Source organism: Plectrocnemia conspersa, unplaced genomic scaffold, assembly GCF_051122295.1.
Source record: "Plectrocnemia conspersa isolate PC_06_02 unplaced genomic scaffold, ASM5112229v1 ptg000013l, whole genome shotgun sequence".
In the NCBI taxonomy this organism is placed as follows: Eukaryota; Metazoa; Arthropoda; class Insecta; order Trichoptera; family Polycentropodidae; genus Plectrocnemia; species Plectrocnemia conspersa.
The window spans coordinates 9,558,831-9,584,196 of NW_028277177.1; the positions used below are offsets into that span (position 1 = coordinate 9,558,831).

A 25,366-nucleotide genomic window follows, 5' to 3' on the forward strand; every position below is an offset into this window, starting at 1 on the left:
AAATGTGTTAGATGATAGTACCAAAATAGTAATAAATAAATCTAATATAGAAATAGTGGATAATATAAAATATTTAGGAGTAATTGTTGATACAAAATTAAACTTTAAAGAACATTGTAATTACATATTAAAAAAAATTAGTAGAAAAATAGGTTTATTATCTAGATTAAGAAATATATTAAGTATAAATACAAAAAAAATAATTTACAATAGTATAATATTGCCCCATTTTAATTATTGTGCAACACTATTAAATATGTTGAATAAATTAGATAAACAAATGTTGCAAAAATTACAAAATAGGGCAATGAGAGTAATCTTAAATAAAAATAGATTAACTAATTGTAAAAGTATGATTGATAGATTAGAATGGTTGAATGTTCAAGAAATATTGAGTATGAATGTTTTAGTATTTATATATAAGTTAGAAAATAATATGTTACCACACTATTTTAATAAGTATTTAATAAGAAATAAAGATGTACATAAATATAATACTAGAAATAGAGAAAATTTAAAGATAATTAAGTATAAGAAAACGAGTACGGCTAGGGGAATTATGTACGGAGGTTTTAATTTATATAATAGTCTTCCAAGAGAAATCCGAAACAGCAAAAATATAACGGGTTTTATAAATGGAATAAAAAAACACCTTCGTACATATAGAAATAAAATATTATAATATTAAGTCTTTATTATTGTATATTTTTTCTTTCTGTTATGTATTTTTTATATATTTTTATATATGTTTACTAAATTTGTTAGATGTAAAGATTAGCTATTAAGCTAAATAAATTAATAAAATAAAAAAAATAAAATAATAACTATGTTTTTTATGCTCTTTATTGATTTTTAACAATATATACAAATATTATTAACCGAAAGCAGTATATGAATTCAAAGCATAAACAGTGTCGAAAAGAGAGAGGAAAAAGTTCTAAGACTAAAACATGAAAAATGAGTTTGTGTAAAGAGATTCTTCTATAAATATTTACCAAAAATTAAAATCTCATGAGGACATGATACGATAAAACATTTGCTTATATATTTGGCTACGTGCGCTAACGATCAATTTAATCACAATGTTTGTATATTTTATATTTTTTTTAAGAACTGACCCTAGAAAAATTAAGATTAAGTGTTGATGCCATTATTAATATTTAGTACGTACATTATTAATATTTTATCTATTTTTTACAATAAGTATAATTTTTTGCGATAAGTAATAAAGTTCTGTCCTATTCATTTCAACGTATTCGCCTTAACATTCACCCCCAAAAACCAACCCACACACCCCTTATTGTAGTTTAACCATGTTCATACTGAATCCGTATATAAAAATAAATCTATATATAATATCAAGATATTTTTGGATGCTTCAAAAAAAATTATAGGAACGTTTTATAAATAATAACATTGGTACAGAGTACGAAAAATGACTTGACCTTGAAATATTAAATAATTTTATATAATTTCCATAATAAGCAATTGATAAGGATTGACTATTTATAGTCATTCTTCAGCAATTAGAGTATATAAATTAAATTTATTTCGTGATTATAATTTCAGCGGTTTCTTTTAATTTTAATATATGTTATTATAAAAGTAATACTTAACATGTAAGCTTATTGTATAACTAAATAACAAACACGACCAACCCACTATAAAATAAAATGTATATTCTTATATAAATTCTAAAAGCCTTCCAAGTTTGTCCCCTTCATTCAGAAATGCCTCATGAATAGAATGTTTGCATTGCGCAGGTTAATATAATTGAAGCAAATATTTGCATAATTTAATTTAGAGCAACTAGGGGAATAAAACGCGCGTGCAAGTATGCAATTAAAGGTATTTTATTAAATATATAAGTACCTGATTGTATAAGTGCGCCCAATAGAAGTATCGTCGACTGGATGAAAGTTGTTCTTCGAAATCTCTTCGAATCCATTTTTCTTCTTTCAATCAGCACATCACGATCGATATGCGACATTTTAAAACTCACTTATAATAATAGCATAAGCATTCAACTCGAAAGCTCTCACATGTCTATACTTGATGTTTGTAAAACACTTGATTCAAATCAGCATAAAAGTTTAATTTACTTATTTACTAAACACTGTAAATTATAAAAAGTATTATATGAACGTGTTTGCGTTATGATAGGTTTATTATATAAATACATTTATTTTGCTTTGCAAATGTTGAGATTTTCGTCTAAAAATATAACGCGTAGGTGTTCATGCGGGATCGGCCGCTTTGCGACTGCGCAATGCGAGACAAAGATCGATCAAAACACATTAACAAATATTGTTTAACAATATTGTAAAAACGCGTTTATATAAATAAATAATCAATAATTTCAATGGCAACCATTTTTTTATGTGCCTAAAACAAAAGAAGTGAGATATGTTCAAAATAATGCAGCTTAAACGCCAATATGAAAATCTCAATATAAGCATGCTTAAAAATCAATTAAAAATATTGTATATTAAAATTAAATTATAATTTTTTTTTTTTAATATTTAAAGATATGTTTATTTTTATATCATATATTTTTTTTTATTATTACCTTTATTTATTATTTTTATAAATTATTTAAAACTGCACTCGCAAACGTCGATATCAAATCATTTTATTATGTTCGACATCGAATGTCCGCATAAGCTCTTCACCGAATTGGAGGCGTATAATAAAATACCCCATGATTGGATAGCGATCATCTCGAATTGTATAGATCTATGCGATCCACACGTTAGATCTGCTTTATGCGTTTTATTCGTATATCGAGAAGAACCGGCGTTCCAGGACGTTCCCGGACAACGATCGAACTTTGACTGGAATGTTCCCCCACACCGGCTAGCGTCATCCCCTAAAAACTCCCCCGAAATGTTTTCCCTGTTTATGGCCACACCTATCAAAAAGCCGAGCTTTCTTTCAAATACCAGGTGGAAATAAACCCTCCTGTGCGTGCTTTAGCTCCCCTATTCCTATTGTAGTAACCGGAGACATGGCGGTATCGATTTGAGATTAGGACGTCTTTAAAATCTTACCCCTGATTATTTAGTTACTATAGAGCTTCCTCCCCTTTTAATTTAAAAATACACATAATTTTACAAATTTAATTGCGATATCACGTGACGACATATTTTGATTTTATATTGCATTATTACAATATCTTTTAAATACAGAGTTGCCATATCGACACTTTTTTTCCCAACTTCGCATGTGAAACGTTTCTTGTCGATGTCCAAATAATCTAATTTTACGATACATGTAATCCAGATGCGATGTGGGATGCAGATGATGTTTACGAGCTTACACACAACCCTAATCCATTAAGTGCATGTGTGCCCTACTATTATATATTAGGGTTCATAATCACATATATTTTTAGAGTTATGATTATTACTTATTTTTCTTTATAATATAAACTTACCAACATATCCAATTTTCTAAATTTATTTCTTTTCAAATATTATTTTTTTTTTGCTAAAAAAATAACCAAGTTATTTTTAGTGTTAATAGAACTGAATTAAACTAATATTATTTAAACGAAAATGGAATATAAAATATTGATTTTCCTCAAAAAATAAGTGCTTAATATTTGAATGAATTAATTTGTCTAATTATTTTTATTTATTAATATGGATTTTTAAGTACATTTATTATTATTTATATATTGCGTGTATTAAAAAAAAATTAATTTCGAAATATGTCTTAGAGCTCACAAATAGTGCGATGATGGCCCTGTCTATATCGCCTAAATATACAATATATAAGCGCATAAATAACGCACATAATTAGCAGACCTTTTACTAGTTAATTTAAGAGATACAAAATTAAGAAATCAGACGCTTCCCTCTTCACGTCAACCTTGGTCCAACTATGAAATCCGAGATTCACAGCTTAACCCGATCTTCAGAAACGATTGGATTCTACGAGACATAGAGTGGATAAAGTTAATTTCGAATAATATAACAACGAACATCTTAGCGAATTAGTCAAACATATAACTACATTATAGGCAATTTAGATTTCAACCCTAATACAATCCTACATAACTACACCCAGACGAATCAAGTATGCAAATTTTTAAATAATTAAACATCACTAATTGCTCTATTTGATGTTTCAACCCTTTGAAGGGGTGCATTAGCAATGTTCGCCACCGCTAGCCATGGTCCATAGGGTTTTCAGCAACAATCGGAGCAATTTATCACCCTGACACCCCAACAAAACAACATTAATCGCACTGTAACGCCATTATTGAGCTAACGAAACAAACGAAGGTCACGGGGACGAAACTGACTCCCCTTAAAACCATAGTCACGTGACCAATGAATGTTCACCGCAACAGGGGAGACTTTAGGAAAAGGGCGAATCCCTAACTTTAAATTCGCATATAGTAAATAAATAATTAGCAAGTCAAAGGAATAAAACAGATCTGTAGTAATAATCTCATGCGATGATAAATAATTTATGGGGTATGTATGTTTTTGAAACATTTATTATATTTACAATTTATGTACACATTCAGTTTTAATATAATAATAGACATTTATTGCTACTACACATTTATATATTTTATTTTTAATTATATTATATACTATATTTTTTTTTAATATTACGGTTTGACATAAATTCACATATATTAAGATGGTTTACATAAAATGAAGTATTTTGTGACACCATCTAATTTATATTTTAGTGGCAAGTTTTGTGCAATCCCGTATTCTATATATCTTAAAATAGTCTAAAAATAATATTTTAATATGCTAAAAGTGTTTTTAAATAAGCTATATATTAAGAGCCATTTTTGAATATTGCTGCAAAAATATATGTAATCCATTGTTTAATTTTTTTAATGAACAGAATTGTATCATAAGATAGAGTTCCTTCTATGGCTAATAGAACGTTTCAATTAACCAGTTAAAAACACATTTATATTTATAGTAATATTCAGCAATTGTCATTAAAAAATTATAATATAAACCAAATAAAATATTATATTATGATACGTTATAATATCAGATAAACTCTAAAACATCTAACATATTTTATCGCCATTTAATTAATATTTTTAATTAGATAATATATTTTTAATAAATAAAACAATGTCAAAATAGGAACATCTCAGAAACATGTAAAAATAAACATAATAAATAATTTCATATTAAATCTGATAAACTTTTCTTCAAATACCTAACGAAGTAGTACTACACAAAAAATTCAATATTTTACGCATATATATTAAATTTCAATATATAACTCTATTTATATTTTTCATAAAAAATTATAACGTAGTATGTATGTTATAACAATTTTTGAAAGCCTTACGATAGATTTATGGCATTTTTTATAAGTCTAAGGCCATCGAGAGACGATGTAATCAGAATCAGTTATTACATATAGGACTCTAAGCCTATTTAGTTTTACTCTATCACGTAAAATACCCAATATATTATATTAAATATAAGAAACGAAACTGGAAATATCACTCTGGAGTACTTGTCGATCACGTTCACGTCTTTGATCTTAGGTATAGATGATTTTATAACTGAGGCTCCTCTGCGAAGGGCGTGAAGCATCTTTGGCTTTGCACCCGAATTTCCTGAAATAAATATTTAAAGCAAATTAGTATTAATTTGTAATTAAATACTTTCATTATTCTCCCCCAAGCATATTTTGTATTTATTATAACTAAAACATAGTATTAAATTCAAAAAAGTAAGCAAACCCCATTATTATACATAACATAGGATTACAAAAGCTTGAGCTTGTAGCTATAAATAATAAGTAGGCATAGAAATTATGCTGTATTTACATAATAGGGGAAATTTTATTAATGTAACAGGAAAACGTTTACAGTGTTTACGTTATCATATTGTATGTAGTTACATAGTATATATCAATAATGAGAATGAAAATATGTTTTAAAAAAATGGTTAAAAAAAATTCTAGCATTAACAAACGATATCAAGAATAATCTTGGACGTAGGAGACAAGCAAAGATAGATGATGATGTCCTGGCTGCTAAAATGGAAGCAAATCCTACTCAAACTACACCAGTCCAATCAAACAGTGCATAAACGCACTAAGAATATTGCAAAATCTTGGAGATAAAGTGTAGGATTTCTCACAAATTGAGCGAAGCAAACATGTCGGAGCGTACCCGCATATCTTAAGAGCTTCTAGATCAGTGAACGTCACAGCTTCCACTTTTTATCCAAAACACACGCACGCTGAACTAACACCATCATACGATAAGTTGACAACCATTTACTGCGCTTCAATTGTTCATTTAATATTTTTTGTAGATTTTCATAAATAAATTATTAAAAAAAATAGTAATTTTACTTCCAACTTAAACATGATTTTATTTTAAATTTATATTTTTTAAATGTTATTAATTGTATTTTTAAATATGTAATGGTAATATATTTTCTATGTATGTAAATGTATATCTATTACATCTATGTAATTTGTAGCACTATTAATAATTAATTATATAATGTATCATATGCATAACATTTTTATCGACTTCGGCTAAGCTCGCCATGTATGCCGATACGCTGCAGTTTCCCGATAATAGCCGTTATTGCAGCGCATGTAGAAACAAAAACAACACATAATTGACTTTCTTCTTGCGACTCGGCTCTAGCACGCGCAAATGTATGTGTGTAAATATTGGAAGCTGTGGCGTACATTGTTCTAGACCTTGAATCTGTGTTGCGTTTACTCAATGAAGATGATAAATAAGTGTTGTATGACAACAATCGTTGTAGAAGACAGTGGATAGCCGAAGGGTAAGTAGTAAAACCACAGTAAAAAAATAGTTTTGTATGTATGGTAGGATTGAAAAAAGATTAGGCAATACGAAATTCTTAAGCCTGACCAAACAATAACGAGGAAGTAAAAAGGGCTTACAACACGACAGTGCATGAAATTGACTATCGTTAAAATCAAGCAACTTGGCTAGAAGATGTTATTTCATCCACAATATACTTCAGACCTTGCTCCTTCCAAATACCATTTATTTTGATCAATTCAACACTTCAGACAATGTGAAAAGAGGACTATAGAAATATTTGTATTCAAAGCCTTCTACGTTTTATGCCAATGGAATTAAAAAAATGATCGGGAGCTTATTGTAAACAACTATAAATTCAGGGAAATAAAATTATATAAAGATCTTATGATCAATCATTTAAAATTTAAAACACCAGTTTAATAACTACATCAAACGTATTAAATAAACATATAAGCATTGAACTTGTAATATATATTAAAAATTCCTTAAGATGAGTATTTATTTACAAATATTTGTCAACTGTTTATGATAAAACATAAATAATTATTATTGGAAACAATTAAATATGCTACATAAAGATAATAATAAAATGTTTAAAAACTTCAAATAGATTTATGTGTACCTAGTTATATCTAAAAATCTTGTCTGGTTTATATAAAATACACCAATAATATTCTCAAGCGCTCAGGTAGTCTAGAATTAACTATATCTTCCGTTAGTTATAAACTTTTGGTATATTTATACAACTTCTATGTGTTCTTCTATAAGTACATAAAACACTTACCGCCCGAGGTTTTTTCACTTATTTTTTAGGTGTTCAGTCCTCAACCAAATTATACACCGGAAATACAAGAAGATTAGTAAATCTGGACAAGTTGCACCATGCTTATGCTGACAAGCGTTTTACTCGCAAAATATTTATTTTTACGAAAATCAAGACTTTGTGAAACAATTCGGAAAAATTGGGGTTTGCCAGTATCTCAAAAATATAAAATTAAGGCCCCTACAGATGAAACATGGCAGAAAAGATAAAATGCTTATCCTAATTTGGAAAACAAATAAGAAAAGAGATTTCAGAATGATATCTACCTTTCATAACAGCCGGATGATAGACACTGGAAAAAAACAGAACGACCTGCCTTACAATACATAAGCCTTGAATATATAATGGACTGTAATACATATATGAGGTGTTGATCACACCGATCAATACATAGTTATGTAATATTTCGAAAAACAATGGAATAAACAAAAAATGTTGTTTTTTTTATTTATTTCAATGCGCATTGTTTTATTCGTTCAGTGTCTATCAAAATTTGAATCGTAACCGCAAAATTAAATTTAAAGATTTTCTTTCGAGTAAGGCTAAAGGATGAATACAGAATTCAGTGGAATCTATCGATTCTTAAGACATTTCAGAAAGGCTTTCGGATAAACTGAAAAAGCATCAGTCAATAAAAATAAAAATGTGGACAAATATGTGAGAAAAAAGTGTCGTGCTTGTTCTGCACATGTAATAAGGAAAGATACAGAATACATGTGCGGAGGTTGTGAAATATTTTTCTTCATATTGACGAATGTTTTTATATGAATCAGAAAATGTGAATAGTGTAAATAATAAAAATAAATAAAAATAGTGATATAGTGTGGTGTATAAGTGTAATGATAAAAATAAGTGTATCAGTGACAGTTGTAAGCAGAAAAAGGACGCCGAAAAATTTGGTGAGTGCAAATTATATTATGTATATTATAAACGGATATTTTTTTTAAATCGTTTATACAAAAATTTATAGAATCATTTAAGCATTCATATTATTAAATTATAAATAACTGGTTTGTAACCAACGCAACCATTTTCAAATATCACAAAATATTAGAAATGATAAAAATATTTATTCGTTCATGGTTGTATTCCTCAGAGATTCTTTTAAGCGCAATAATATTTTTTTTTGCAATTATTCTACTTAATCAACTAATACCGCCATAATATATCCGAATTGTAGATTTTTCTCTTGGTTTCTTAATCTGTTAATCATTGCTGTTTTCCAAATGGTGAGAAAATTTAAAAATAACAAAACACCTGGAGAAAATGTTTGTAGTTAATGGATGATATTTTTTGAAAGTTTTTTTTTAATTAAAGAATTACGGTATATGTAAATAAATTAGATAACACAGTAATCTGTGTTATGTAATTTATTTACATATACCGTAACGATTTTACTTTTTAATTTTGCAATAAAATACAGAATTTTAGGTTGAAAAACTTTGTTAATTGATGTACTATCAACCTGGATGTTTCGATTTCTTTTGATTGGATTGGTTTTATGTTTACCTAGCAAGACAGTTTGACTCTGTTCAAGTAGTGTAACATAGAATATTATTTTTTATATGAAATAAATAATTATGATTCATATATTTCATATAAAAAAATTATGTGCCCCAATATAGCGACTTCTCATTGAATCGTAGAAATAGTATACTACTATCTCTGATTATCATATATAGGCAAACTTGATGGTTTCCCAGTATTTTTTTAATAAAAGAAAACACAACGCAGGACTCATGCTTGAGTTCACGGCCACTAAGCAATGTTCTTTCAAGACTCGTATACGAGTCCTCGGGCGTTAAGCTATTAAGGTGATAGCAGCTAGACTTCAATCCAAAAATTTAAATATTCGAATATCAATTATATTTGCCCATTTATTAACCTATTTGTAATTCAAATATTTGTTCAACTACTACTGCATATTTGTATTATAATATTTTTATAGTTTAGTTTTCAGAATTATATTTTTACTCTAAAATGTTTTATTGTATATTTTTAATCCTTTGCACTCAATTTTTTGCAAAATGGTGACAAGTATAAAAATTTAAACACTCAGTAGGTTTGAATTTTAGCGAGTAGATCGCTACATATGGAACGTTTAAAAGCCTAAGCTTCATCCAAATAAAATATAAAAAAATAGTTTTTTGCTTCAAAACAAGCGATGTATCCGTTTGATCGGCCCCCATACGAGCCATTTTGAGACTTTCAGAAGAGTTAACGCTCTTAACTGCAAGGTTTTAAAGATTAAAAATTACATTTTTAGTATCGTATAGAACTACCGCGCACCCCCTATACGTTCTGTATGAAAAAAAATATAATTATTTTTTACAAAATGGCGGCCAATGTAAAAATTAAAAGTGTCATAACTTTGCAAAATGAAATTTTACTGAAAAATGTCGTATGCAAAAAGTGTTTAAAAGCTTTATTTGCATTAAAAAAAAATTTAATTATGTTTTTTTTAATAAAAAACGAGTCTTATGGTAAATTTACCGGGCCCCCATACGAGCTTTTATGCGACTTGGCATATAGTTAACGCTAGTATTTGGTTTCTTTTAAAGATATGGACTTGAATTTTTGATACAAAATACAGCTTTTAAATATATACTTATGATACTGTTTAAAAAAATTAAAAATTAAAAAAAAAAAAAAAATTCCAAAACACGTTTAGTGTTATGAGTCGATCGACCCACCATACATAAGCTTGTAAGACTTGCATTATAGTTAAGGTCAGTGTGAGCTTATTTATACATATTTACCCTGTATATGTTCGTTAGCAAAATCGCGACAATTATAAAAACTTAAACACTCGTAGCTCAGTAGGTTTAAATTTTAATGAATAGATCGCTAAATATGAAACGTTTAAAAGCCTAAGCTACATCTAAATAAAATATAAAAAAATAGCATGTAATCATTCCACCTTAACCCTTCTCCAACCTATTGCTTTAAATCTACAACCAATTAATGTGCCACATAGAAAATTAGGAAAGGTAAAAAAATACTTTGTAATTGCCGAAATTATAGATATTACTCATATGTTCAAATTAATATAATACAACTGTAAACTTTCTAAATGATAATGATTTTCATATCTCTTTTAAATCAATTCTTATATTGTTTAATTTCTAAAGTCTATTTAAAGTAATATTTTTTTGAGCATTCCAAATCGTAGTCTTTCAACATGCCAGATATTGATTTTAATATCTCTTTTAAATCAATAACAAATATTTAAGAATAGACAAATACTGTTTAAATTGAATTACGTATAATGAATATTTTATATTTTACTTGAATAATCAAAACATGAAACTTTTAGCTTATTCACACTTATTTTATGAACCTTTCTAAACCTACCAAAATATTTGCAATAATGCATATATAAATAAAACATGTTTTCATATAAACAGCCCCTGTAAAACACATTATTAAATATTCATCCAAACCACGTACATATATTCCCATGTATTGGGAATTGGGGAGTATGCATAAACATACCTCTGTATCGCACACCACGCGCTGAATGCGCCGAATGATAAGCGGTGGCACCGGGTCCCCTTGCCATCCGGAAGCTCGGGGGGAACCTGGCTGGATCGTGCGGGGGCACAGTCCCAGGGCGCCGCCTTATCGGGGCTATCGGGCTCATCCGGACGTCTTGGAGTTCAATTATCTCGCGGTCCCCGGGTAACGACCTCGTGCCGGGACTTCGCCCCTCGTCGCGAGAACCTATAAATTATAAAATTTAATTAAGTATAATTTAAGATGTATCGTTAGGTGATATTACTATTGAGCAATTATTAAATTTAATTTTCATGTACACTGCTGTGGAAAAGTTAATTAGAATTTAGTAATCAGAAACCATAAAATCCGTTGTTATGGAGTATAAAAAATGTATCGCGGCCACTCAATGGTTGTTTTGCTGCCAGTGCAACTATAAACGTAACATGTCAGTGCCGTCTGCTAATGAACGAACAACTTATAAACAAGCTGTTTCTGTGGGTAAATAAATCCAAATAAGATGTGTTTTTAAAAATAGATTTTTCATAAAACAGACGCTGTAATTTGTTTACCAATTATGGATTCATTATTGGATCCACAAGATCACTTAATTTGTCGACATGCACCTGTACTTATATGAAAAAATGCTAATGTCCACTTTTTTTAAAATTTGTTTTGCTGGACTTCTCTACAAGCTCCGTTAAAAAAATATCCTAAAAGCAGCACTCTCACAAAAAAAATCAACCAATTTATAAGCATTTTGTATGAAGAACTACCAATGCCACGAACATTAGTGTTTTTTTACAATATAAATTTAATGTATGTATGTATGTATGTCTTCTTCCTTAAAATTCACAAAGTTTAAAATAGTTAATAATATGCTATTTTTTCTCACATTTCGTGTGAATATAAATAATTTTGCATAAAAAGTTTTTAATTCCTCGTTTTTATTAAATGCGAGTTAGTCTCAGACACAAGTGTGGAATTAAAAAAAAATAAAATGTGATGATATATTATATATGTATATATATATATATAATTCTAGAAACTGTCCACCATTTTTTTACAAAGTAGGTTTGAGTGGCTTATATTACAAAAACGCCGCAAAAACACAAGAGCAAACGCATCACGTGCATACACAGAACAGATATTCTCTAGTCTGTACATATTATGTTTTTTTACATATACGTACTTTAATTTTCTTAAATATTAAGGGGATACTAATTTAATACATCACTCATAAAAAGTGAAAAAACATGTACAAATAATCTATGCATTTTAATTTAAAAAATACATCAGTTTGGTTGTGTTTTTTTAACACCTTACGTTTTATAATGGATAGTTATTTAATTAATATAGCTAATAAACCAAAAAAACACATTTAAATGAGAGCAAGGGTATTTCCGCAAAAATATTAGAAGTGATTGCAGGTATTTAACTAATATAATATTTATATTTAAACAATTAAAATCTATTTATGTGAAATATAAAACCATAAATATTAAAATGTTTTTAGGATAAATCTGAAAAGCGTTTAAAGCATTGTTTTCGTAATAAGGGTATTTTACACAATAATTGGTTATTACTTGATTTTAAATCATTACCTGCTTGAAGGAAAAAAATTGAGACAAAATTATTTTGAAGGTGAGAAAAACTTCAACATTTTTAATTCTATAAAAACCAGATATTGAACATTTTTATTCTATGAAAAATACTCTAAAACCATACTTCTATGAGTAAAGATTTCAAACTTATGCAAATTCGGATATACAAAATTAATAGTTCATTAAAAGGGGAGATTTTTATTTTTTTGGACTTTTTTCTGTGCTTTGGGACTGATTTAAAATTACTAAAAATATTACCCTTTCTACTACTATAAACTTGTTGCGATAGTAGTAAAATTATCTCGAGTGATAAATATTAATGCTATACGTTTATAAAATTTATATCGTATTATTTTCTAATAATTTTCCGCTAATTTAAAAATATATATTTTTTAATGTATGCATGCATATTAAAATGACTGAAAAACGACCAAAGTCAAATAATTTATTATGTTTTAATATTAAATGTTTATATTTAAAACGTATCAAATTAAGTATTTTATAAAATATATTTTTTTTGCTAGCCTTTACAGTTCATGGACCTGACATTACAAGTAAAAATAAATGTTGTATTGCATAAGTTCAAGCTATATATTTGTGTTTACATTAATATTTAATAGATTAAAAATCTTCAAAATTTAAATAAAAATATATTTATTTACTGCGTTTTTGTGAAAATTCTTAAGCCGGTTAAAACTGTATTTCGCCGCTTTAAAAAAAATTAAAATGCGAGTATTTGCAAAAAATACACACGGCATACTCGGGGGACGGTTGTATAAAAAACGGCATTTAAGTATATTGTTATTATTTACCGTCAATGGTTAATGATCGCTAGTCTTACTTATTTGTTATACCGCTAGCAAGAGATGTGAACAGATTTTTTTTTAAATATTATTTTTTATCTTTCATTTCATCTAAGAGAATGATCTTTCTTGTCTTAAATTCTTTTTATAGTAGAATCTAGGGTTTCTGAATATCCGGGACATGGGTCGCAACTCAAAGGCCTTATTGGGAATTCTCGTAATAGTTATTAATAATACTAATTTACATAAAATTGAACTTAACTTTATGTATAATCTTATTTAAAATGTGAACTGTTGAAAAATCACATCGATTGAACTTTTTCAGATCATTGATAAATAACAATTAAATGGTAGAGAAAAATACTATTTGAAATTTCTAAAGATTTAAATTATATCTAATCTCAAATCTTGGCATACAATGAAGAAAATATGCTTATTTTTATTTAAGTTAGGCTTATTATCAGTATTTTAAAATACTTATAAATGCTATGATAAATAAACATAGATAACTAAGATATTTTACCTTGTTAATTGCCAAAACTGAGGACTAATAATGAATGCCACTGAATTAAAATAATTGTATTGTACAGATTCTTTCGAATGATGTTACTGAGGTTCAAAAGAAATCTTATCTGTCGTAATCTGGTTGAAGACCAACTGCATTTTAGATGCTTTTTTTCCAACAAAATCGTGAGATAAAAATGTTTTCAATGCCTGCTCTTGTTAACAATATTTTGATTGGCGACTACAAAATATTTAATATTAATTTATGACTCAAAATTTAAAATATCTGAAACTCAAAAATAAACATTCCAAAAATCCTAGTAGAAATATTGAATTAATCCAAAGTCACAAAGATCCTTTGATGATTTGTATTAATTAATTAATTTAATATTTGAGCTTGTTAATATTATTTTACTGTACTTATTTACAGACCACGCCTCTGTCCTATTTTAATAAAGATTTGGTATCACCGATGCAAAAAGCGTCAACAATGCAGTTAAAAAATTCTTAATATTATATTTATTTTATAACCTTTACAAATGATTAGAATTTTCGCTTTGATTATAAATCATTTTTGTAATGAAAAGTTGCCAGAGTTTTACAGAATATTAATTCAGTAATTAGCAAATCTCGCGTTTTTCTAAAGAGACATTTATTTATTTATATTTACAGGATTATCAAAGTATGTTAAATAAATTAATTGTGTACTGAGTGTAATATGCGGATACATATTTTTTGCTTTGAAACTTTTTAACTTTAAAACCTTTTGTGAAATAAAATTATAAAATATTAAGTTACACATAATATAAATTATACAACTTTATAAAGCTTTTTACCATAAGAAAATAATATTTAACAATTTTCATGTAATTACATCTTGAATTTGAATAAAATATTTATTTAATAAATAATTAACTTAATTATGGAAAAAGTTATTATTTACTAATGTTTATGTTCATAATAACATTGTAGGCTTTTAAATAAAAATTACCAGATTTCTTGTCATCCGAATCTTTTGACTTTGATTTTGTCTTCTTTTTAGCCCTAGCTCCCCAATAAGTATAGTTTACAGCTGCATATTCCAATAGTGCAGCAAATACGAACACAAAGCACATCACCAAGTATATATCTATAGCCTTCACATATGAAATTCTTGGCAAACTACTGCGAACTCCAGTACTTATAGTTGTCATAGTCAGCACCGTTGTAATACCTGTTTCAAAAAATATATTCAATAAAATAAAATCATTTGAATATATATATATTACGACAATACCCAAAGCAACTCTTGCAGAAGTGGCTTCATGATTGATCCAAAACGACACCCAAGAGAGCATAACAATGAGAATACTAGGCAAATACGTTTGAAACACGAAATATCCGATGTTTCGCTGCAAACGAAAGCTCAGAGATAATCTCTGATATATTCCAGTGGCCAGTTTTTCTTTCCTATCGTTAGTTTCATATCCTATTATAGTGAACTGTGGTAATTCGGCTTCTTCCACTCCTCTGACTGGAGTTTCTTTCCAGTACATCACGACATCCAAAACAGTATAACCATCTGAAATCAAAGTCATAATTTACCTTTCGAATATCAAAAATAGTATAAATTAGTATATACTCACAACTCTCTATTTCAACTGTGCAATTCTGAGCATCCAGAGGATAATAATGTAAGTCCATCATGCAAGCAAGAGTTGTTGTGAATCTCATTCCGTAAGTAATTGTACCATCTCCGCTTAATCTCACCAATTTATTGCGCTCAGTAACATCGTGTAAAAAACTATCGAATATTTTATTAATAAATATGTTTTTTAACATCAGATTATTTTAAGTCGTACCTATTTTTATCGTTGGCAAAAAATGTGTCAGGGACCCAAATTTTTTCAGCAAAATCACCAGAAAGGGTTAGTACTTCTTCTTCCGTGCTAAATGCGAGTCTCTCATCTTTCCAGTATTGATTCAGATACATTGTAATTGTATAATCCTAAAAAACACAATGCTTTTTAAACAAACATGTGAATTTGAAATAAGTTCTAGAAATACAATTTAAATTAAAAAAACATATGTTATTAATTTCTTAATAAAATTATTATATTTATATATAATAAATATATGTTTTAATACAAAAATGCACTTGCTTGGTTTTATTTGTATTGTTTTATGTGTGGCATAATTATTATCATTTATTTTAAAGTTTAAAATCAGGGATAAAAAAGTATTTTTATTGGTATAATATATTATATATTCGATTATTATTTATAATATAATCTCACTCTCTTGAAATATTATAAATACATATATTATAAATATTTAAAAAATCAAGTAAAATTTATTATTGTATTTAAAATAATAAGGATTTTTTTTCTTTGTAAATCTTTCGTTGTAACATGACAGACGTTAGCTGAATGCGTAACAACGGGGTAATAATCCAAATCTACAAGTGATTGTGACACAATAATTTGAAAGTGTAGTCTAGATATAAGTAACATATTAAAAATTGCTTGGTTAAATCAGGGACACTCAAAAACAAATATAAAAACCAATTTTTATTTGCCTTCGTTTGCAATACTCCTGTTTCTGATAGCATCCGTGTGACGTGAAGTGTGTTTAAAATGGCCATGCTAAATTCTAATCCCGCAAAATAATTTTATTTTAATTTCTAGTGTTAAGTTGTTAAGTGTAAAGTTTATTTTTAATTCTTTTAAGACATTTTTACATGTCACTTTTTACAGCTTTTACATTTGCTACAAAATAAGTTTGATATTTTAATAATATTTATAATATAAAAAATGGTATTTCACACGAAAGAATGCTAAAAATATTTTTGGTTTTAGCAATGACATCTAGACTGGCAAGTTCCCATTTTTTTAAAACAAATATTGTCCAAAGAAGTATCAAACTCTTGTTAATAAAGTTGGGTGAGCGTGAGATTTTTTTGACGTTAGAATAATAAATTTGTTAGCATGATCATCGAAACTTATAAGAAAATATTAAATTTAGTAGGTATTGATTTAAAAAATTGTTATTAGATCATTTTACATTATATATAGAAAAAATGATCTTATAGCTTGGAATAAGTTGCTTGAGTATGAGAATGATGAATTTTAATGGAGATAAAGAAAGTTCAACGGTGCAAAAATATAGAACGACAGTGAAACTTTTATAAAATGTAATATATGTAAAATAGTGACATTGAACGTCATTTTATATTCTACCTAAATGTACTACACATTTATTCACCCGTCTTTCTTTTTCGTTTTGATAAAGTTTTTTCGCTACTAGTGTAACACAACGAAAATTAAAGTAAATACATATTTAACATGTTAAAAGCTAAAATTATTAGTCAGAAATATATATTCTAAAAGTTGTGAGCAATTTCATTCTAACTGTATTAAATAATAACTATACTATGATTTTATTAAATAATAAAATGTAACATTTTAAACCATATACAATAAATATCAGTAATCAAAATTCATATGAATAATTTAACTGAAAAATTTACTACCCTATTTACATGCCATGTGCTTAAAATATTATTATATTAAGCATTTTCAATAAAATAAAATAATTTAATATTATATAAGATAATTTGTATGGTAATTTAAACTATTACTATATAAATTATAGGGTACCTAAAAGTAATGACGTTTTTATCAATAAAACTCAAATGGAATTTTTCATTATTTCTATATATTATAATTATTATCGTTCCATATAACATTTTTCCTCAATTTTAATGTAATACTACCGCCATTTTGCAATAATTTTCTTGTTAAAAATAAACAATTAAAATAATCTGATTTCATTTGTTCTAATATATGGAATTTTTTTCTTTTAAAAAAATGCTTCATTTAAAATAAATAAATTAAACAAGTACTAAGAATATAAAAGGAGCAATTAAATTTCCCAACCATGGTTGCAGACTTCATCCCATGGCAATTTAGCAATTTAGAAGCAATTTATGTTGTGTGTTAAAAAATATATTTTGCGTATTCTCTAAAGATGGTCTTGTTCATTTAATGCAACACTCAATCGAGTTAAATGTTTTACCTTGTTATAACACTTAAAAATTAATAATTTCTTTAGAATCTCACTATACATAACGAAAAGCATTTTTAGGGTGCATTCTAGAATGATGGGTTGGAATAGTCCTTTCTCCGAGAGATAACCAGTATTTTTCCTAGTCACGTAAATGACACTTTTGGTCTTTACGAAAATTAAAATCGTACTTAGCAGTTCAAGTTGCTATTTAAAAGTTGGAGAATTTATCAATAAAGTAATGTATTTCTTCCATCAAAATCCTGAAAAGTATTTTCAATTGTTGTATTATACCAGCACAATACACGAATAGACATGAACCTAAAATATATGGGTTTAAAACCCATATGAACCTCGGTGTTTTTGCTATGCTTAATATTGTAATTGAAATTACGAAAAAAATATAATGATTTTTTTGTGTATTTTGTGAAACTTGCATTAAAATTTGTGACCAAAAATAATCATTCATAAATATAAACTAAACAATAGTATGATCACACAGAGGCCGCTGCACTAAAAATGCAATGAATTGTATTCCAAAACTCAATTTGGTACAAATATGAATATGACCCGTACTTCCTCTAGTAGAGATACCTCAGAAGTTTTCATTAAATTTCCTCCAACAACAAAGAGTACTTCGCTTTTCTCACATTCCAGACAATAAAGCCATATTAGAGCACGCTGCGAACTAGCGTATCGTACAGAACGCGAATCAATAATAAATTATTGAAGTGACACACGCTCCGCATATCGAAGCCGAGCATCCTCGACGCCTCGTTTGCCTTAACGTCACTCCCAATCCAATAATCCAAACATAATTATAATTAATGAATGTAATATATACTTTACATTTTTTGTGTTGAGATGAACTAATATTTAATTTATATCATCTCTAAATATAATTTATAACATAGTCACTACATCCCTAAATATTTTTGTGACGACAATTAGCCAAGTACAAGTATTATTAGAAGTTGAATAAATTAAACATTATTATTGCCAAAATATTTAAAACAGAAAAAATATTTGTAAATGCATAACAACGGCCGTGTGAGGTTGTAATACAAATACTATTCTATGCAGCAAGAGCGGTGTTTCCAAATCTCACAAATATTCCAATATTAAAGACGACAAAAATAATAACGCCGCGTCGGGAATAGGCGAACAAGAACACCTCCTTTAGTCAGATATTTCGTATAGAAGTGAATACATATCAATCATTTCAAATACGCGCATATTATTCAATTCCATTCGGAATTTACTTCTAAAAATCATAATATCCCTGACTTGTTACATATTAATGTTACTTGAATCAGTGATACAGTGATTAAAAAATCGAGGAAGCAGCTGCTTCTCTCTTCATGTCAACCCTGTTCTAGCTATGACGTGCCAAATTCAGAATTCAACCGTATCTTTGGAGTTTGTGAAAGTAGACGCAAACAAATCTATGTGTACTTTTGTATTTATACAAACTATAAGTGAAATAAAAAAATGTTGCACAATTATAATACTTCCTAACTAAGCAACTGTGTCTTATATTAAAATAAATACACTGACTCCTTTAACATTTAGCGATCTTACTAACAAGCGTATTATTTTAATGTCATAAAAATTTCTATATACCCTAATTAATTACAATCTTTAGACAAAATATGTTTACATGACAACATTTTGTCAGTCTAAGTCGTCTTTGCCAAAATCAAAAATAAATTTGAACAATTTTAGCATCCTTTCAAATAAGATAAAAATTGAATAAACTTTTAAAAACTTGTTTTGTATCAAATGCAAAAATAAAAGTTCTAAAAAGTAAAATTTTTAAATTACCCACTAAACGGTATTTTAAAAATTCCAAAGAAACTTCTAATTTAGTACTAATTATCATAAAATTATTCTGTGGGATTTGAAATTAACACAACCATTTATACATATTTCAATCGTATCGTTGCTGCAAAGAAACACGTCACGCAGATCCTAGCTAAAACAGCAGTGTTCCAAACGAAGTAAAATACGAATAATTTTAATGTTACTTTACAAATATCTCTAATATAATCAAAAGCTTGAATGTTATGTAACTAACAAAATGTATTTTGTTTATTTGATGGACAGAAAATATCATTAATAGATCTTTATTTTAAATAAGAAATCTTTAAAGACATAATAAATATACGTATATTGTCTTTCGTGAAATATTTACATTTTATAAAAGGCAGCTTTTACGAATACGCATTTTCGTCGATATTCAAAGTGGAAAATATTTCCACAGCACTTAGTAAATAACAGAGAGCTTTTATTAAAAGCAGACTGGACGCGCGAAGGGCAAAGAGAGTGCCATTTATAAAACAAGTTTGCCTATTTCAAATATTAAAAATTTAATTATAAATGTGTTAGGAAAACATCGTCCCTTTCTTGGGTCGCGCCTTTTCATTGCTGTTGAACAAGGGCGTGCGAGGGTTAATCACAGACGTGACGTCATCACAATTAAACAGGGGGTGGAGGAAAACTGCTCATCTGCTGCTGATCGTGCTTAAGAGTGAGTAAGGTCACTAACTCAAATAGAACTATGTATACACAATAGTTAGCCGAAATTAAATATCTCGATGAACGGATACTGTCTTTTGAGTAAATATTGATTTCAACGTATCCATACACGTACCAATATAATTGGTCTTAATGCTTTCATTTATGATATAAAATATATTAATTTATTATTAATCATTTTTATTTAATTCAGTAATACATACAAAAAAATGTACCTAATTGTAAACTAAATTGAATTATTTATTAATAAGTTTCTTGTTAGGGTTTTATGTATAAACTTAATTGTATTGTATTATGAAACTTTATACATTTTATGGTACAATATATATCCAACATAATTACTAATCTCGCCGAAAGCTCCGCGAAGGCTTTCGTCATAAATGGGTCAATATTTTTCACCGTGACCCAAATATATATTTTTATTTTATTTTATAATTAAAATACACGTAGCAATAAACTGAAATATTATAAATATACATTTGAATGTGTATACTATGAATTCCTTTATGTCGTCAGTTGAAAAACATGAATTTTTCACTTACCACCTCAAAGCCTCTCTGCGCTTTTTATTTTATTCAGAAACTGTATATTCCCCTTTCACTACACAAATGTATAGGCAAATTCAATGCAAAAAATCTACATACTCATACACAAAAACATCCTCACTCAACTGTAACAAACGTCTGATAAAGTCTAGTTTTAAAAATAATATTTCAAGCATGAAATTCATTTTTGTCCGAACGCTCAATCAATCAAATATATTATATATTTTTGCGATTGTCCTTTTGTATATTTTCTACGTCCTTTATTTCGCTATAAAAAACCACGATCTTTAAAAGCGAAAGATGTCTTATGAAAGTTATAATTCAATATCCTTGACGTTAATAAAAATCTAGAATAGAATATTTACAAAAATGTTATAATATATCGTTACAAAGCCAATGAAGCATGCATGTAAATATACAGAGTGACTCAAAATATCTAACCAATTTTTATCAACATTTTTTTTGCACCGCCTGTATTGTATGTAATACACTTTACAGACGAAATAATATATAACATATGTTAAACTCGAATAATTCGATTTACAACTATGTCTTTTGAGATTCAACTGAAGCTAGCGAATGTTAATTAAACGTCTCTTACAGACTCCAATCGCACTGTACGTCTTGTATTCAATTAAACTTATAAATTAGACACAAGATTTAATATATTCTTACCATATTGACTTCGGATATTGCGTCGAAACTAGCTATTGTTAAATCCATTCCAACAAATAAGGGATCGCCTGATTAATTAAGTGAGAATAAAATATGATGTACATACATATTTAAAACACATAAATAGATTTTTACTTACCCCCAAAATTAGGCCTAAGTCTTATATCATATCCTTCTAAAATACGTGATATTGTTTGTGTTACATTTTCCAAGCGATCTGATACTAGTGATTTATGAGCACTGCTGAAATTTTATTAAAATGTAAATGTTAACCAATCGAAATTATACGAGTGCAAAATAACCAACTATTTGTATGTTATTAAATAGTTAAAAAAATATTTTTGCTATAAATATTATTTATAATCAATAAAAACATAACTCTAATATATTTTCTATAATAATTAGAATGAAAATATTGGCAACTGATACGATTATGTGTTAATAGGTCATTTATTGATGATGTAATTATTAGATTCGATTACTATTACAATAATCAAAATGTATGCTAAGAATTAAGCAAAAGTTTGTAAAGCAATCAAGATTGATGATATAGTAACACATGGTCATTTTTAACCTAAATTGCTTGTAAATATGTAATTTTAAAGCATAGCTCCTTATTAAATTAAAAATAAATTAATGCAATATATTTTGCATAAAAAAATTATGTTTAATAATAGACCAAAAAATACTAATAAGCAGGTAAAATGACAACTTTCACAATGATTTTTATTATTTATGTAAATGTAAAGAATTAAATCATTTATTTATTATTGAATAATTTGGAATATTTCTATGAAAAATACATTTTAGTGAAAAATAAATAATTTATAATAATGGTAAATGGGCTCGGTTAATATTTTATTAAATTGTAATTATATCTACTTTAATGTTTAGAATTCATAATATACAATGAGCTATTTATAAAGGCTTTACTTCTATGCTTATAATTTAATATATTATTATGGAAATATTTAAAGTTAATTAATTAGTTCTTTTTTTACACTTTAAGGTTTTTAATACCTTGTCTCAGTTAATCCCTTTTTCAGATGGAAATCCGAAATAAGTTTATTGATATTGAATTTAATAGTATGTTTTATTTTTTTGCGGCTAACTTATAGCCCTTTTTTATATATACATTAAATGTAAGAAAAATCATTATATTTGCGTATATTAACGTATCATATTAATATATTGTAACATAATATAAATCTTCCAAATTATTTTATAAAATCAAGTTATTAAAAAAAAATTGTCAGGCTACTTTTAAATGCGCTACGTATTTTTCAATGCATTCTTAAATTTAAATATTGAGAAAAAAATATATTTCCTTAATTAATATATTAAATTTAATACAGAAAAATTAAAATTGCTTTTATAATTGGCACCGTTCATATGAAATTAAAATATAAAATAAGCACAGTAAATAAATATTGCTTGGATTTAATTTATAATATATTCTAAATATATTTATTTCTAACAATTCTCACCTGACACTCTTCACATTGAAGCACACAATTGTCAGAGTGAACGCCAGAAACGAAAGGATCACATTCGAAAAATCATTCGACGCTCTTCTACTTATCATGACTGCCTTTCGCTTCAGAAAATTTCCATTCGATTTTTCTCCAAATGATTTTCCATCGTGGCGATCGTCGGCGAGTCACCGATTTTTCGCAAAAATTTGTACCGATTTATGCGCCCTGTACAAGCCCAGCGAACTTTCGTTATCACCTCGAATGATTCGATCTCTATCATTTTCGCAAGATATATTTTTTACTGAATTTTCAGAAAACATTTTTTCGTACAAAAATATATATTTTTATTAAAATATTTATGTGGTTAATCTAATAAATCTTAAAAATCAAGCATTGAGAATTGACATCGCACACTGTCATAAATTTGTTGTTGTCCTTAAAATTATTTTTATTATATATTTATTTATTATTATTATTATAATTTACGATATATATTTTTTCTTTATAGTTGAGACCATTTTTTATTCACTAATTCACTCGTGGACCACATCGCGCGACAGTTTTTAATTGATATCAGTCAGAAACAAGGAGTCTATCGTGTCCTCGCGAAGAGATGAATCCTCAGAAACGTCCTCGATGCAGTTTTCACGCGATTGACCACGCGCATGCGTGGTGAATGCTGAGAGAGACGAGAGAAACGGGGACGTAGATAGTCGGCGCTCTCTTACGTGAAAATTCGCAACTAGAACGGAACAGTTTCCTACTTTATCGGTAGACAACCACCTGTTTCTAAATATACGTTTATCTTAAACAACCGATCTTCACCAACGAATATAATCATACTTTAAATTCAGATCGTAGGAAATAGACTGTTAACAATATGATTTCCATTATATTATATAAAATTACATTGTCTTTTAAAATTGTGGTAAAAAAACAATTATAAAAGTATAGGCAAAAAGTTAAATAACGTATGTTTAAGCTTATCATACATTTTGATGCAATATCTAAGATCAACGACTCTCATTTTTAGGATAACTTTATTCAAAAAATATCATGTTATCTAAATGTTATATAAAAATCTCTCTCTCTCTCTCTCTCTATGGTTATATACATAATATAAAAGATTATGTATATAACCATATTCTTGAAAATTTATTCTAATATTCTCGGTTATTTTAGCATTGTGAATTTTTTCTCGAGAAAAATTCCAAATTGAAAGTTGTCATTTCTTGAAAAATTTTATGATTTCTTTACATCTTTTTTGTTTAAAATTAAATTTATTCGAATATTTTTTAATGTTTTTCATCCGCTGCATTTATTAATATTGTTGCATAAGAAATGGATGGTTCATGCCAGTTGCTTAAAAATATGAATGCTTTTAAGTGTTAATGAAAAAAAATATGTTTGATTATCTCAACTACTTTAGTTGGCCTTAATATACTGCACAAAAATCACATAATAAAAAACTGCTTCGCGTAGGAATCGGCATATTTCAGAAATTTATGGGGGCTTTTCACAGAGTTACGCAATAAAATTTGCTTGTCAGTGAATTTAATTCTGGTGCTTTCAATAATCCAAAGAGATTTTTATCTTTTTCGTAATATTAAAAATTAGAAACAGCTGTTATTGGCCATTTTCTCTACGATTCGGGTATAAATACGGGATTCCAAAATTTCATTGTAGCTTTGCGTCTATTATAACATATTATCCTATTGAAGTTTGTTCTTGTATATATCAATTCGTATCGTATATTCTATAATATAAATATTCTTACAATATTATTTTAACATGATTTTTCTAACTACTGTAATTTTTTACAATATTGTTTTTAGAAATTAATGTAATAATTCACACGATCATTCATTTTTTTTATAAATTTTTACCACTCACTCATACTCCTTAACTTTTGCTGGGCATTTTTTTAATCTATGATCTATAATAGTGGATATATAACAAAAAATCTTCTAGTAATTTTTCCAAGAGTAGGACTTTGAAGCTTGATATTTATTTAGTCGAACGTTTATCGATATTTTGTTTTTAATGTTA

General features: G+C 27.5%; 2 protein-coding genes across 3 annotated transcripts in view; both read right to left on the minus strand.

Annotated features, from left to right (window-relative positions):
• The window catches only part of Lrp4 (LDL receptor related protein 4), a 28,988-nt gene extending 26,147 nt beyond the window's left edge, over positions 1-2,841 (minus strand). The window contains exons 1-2 of one of the 2 annotated variants that reach the window (XM_088202510.1): positions 2,570-2,841; positions 1,873-2,116 (exon numbers count right to left, since the gene is read on the minus strand). In XM_088202510.1, coding sequence (XP_088058636.1) covers positions 1,873-1,990 — 118 coding nt within the window. In that variant the 5' untranslated portion in view covers positions 1,991-2,116; positions 2,570-2,841. The remainder of the gene's footprint in view (positions 1-1,872; positions 2,117-2,569) is intronic. The other variant, XM_088202511.1, reaches the window with a different exon arrangement.
• A 1,693-nt stretch (positions 2,842-4,534) lies between these two features.
• Positions 4,535-23,989, minus strand: Lcch3 (Ligand-gated chloride channel homolog 3). Its single transcript, XM_088201527.1, has 9 exons — positions 23,330-23,989; positions 21,982-22,085; positions 21,843-21,910; positions 15,882-16,027; positions 15,666-15,823; positions 15,317-15,601; positions 15,032-15,253; positions 11,130-11,357; positions 4,535-5,611 (listed from the first exon to the last, which is right to left on the minus strand). The coding sequence occupies exons 1-9, from the start codon at positions 23,425-23,427 to the stop codon at positions 5,433-5,435; spliced, it is 1,488 nt and encodes a 495-aa protein (XP_088057653.1). The 5' UTR covers positions 23,428-23,989; the 3' UTR covers positions 4,535-5,432.
• Positions 23,990-25,366: the final 1,377 nt, after the last annotated feature.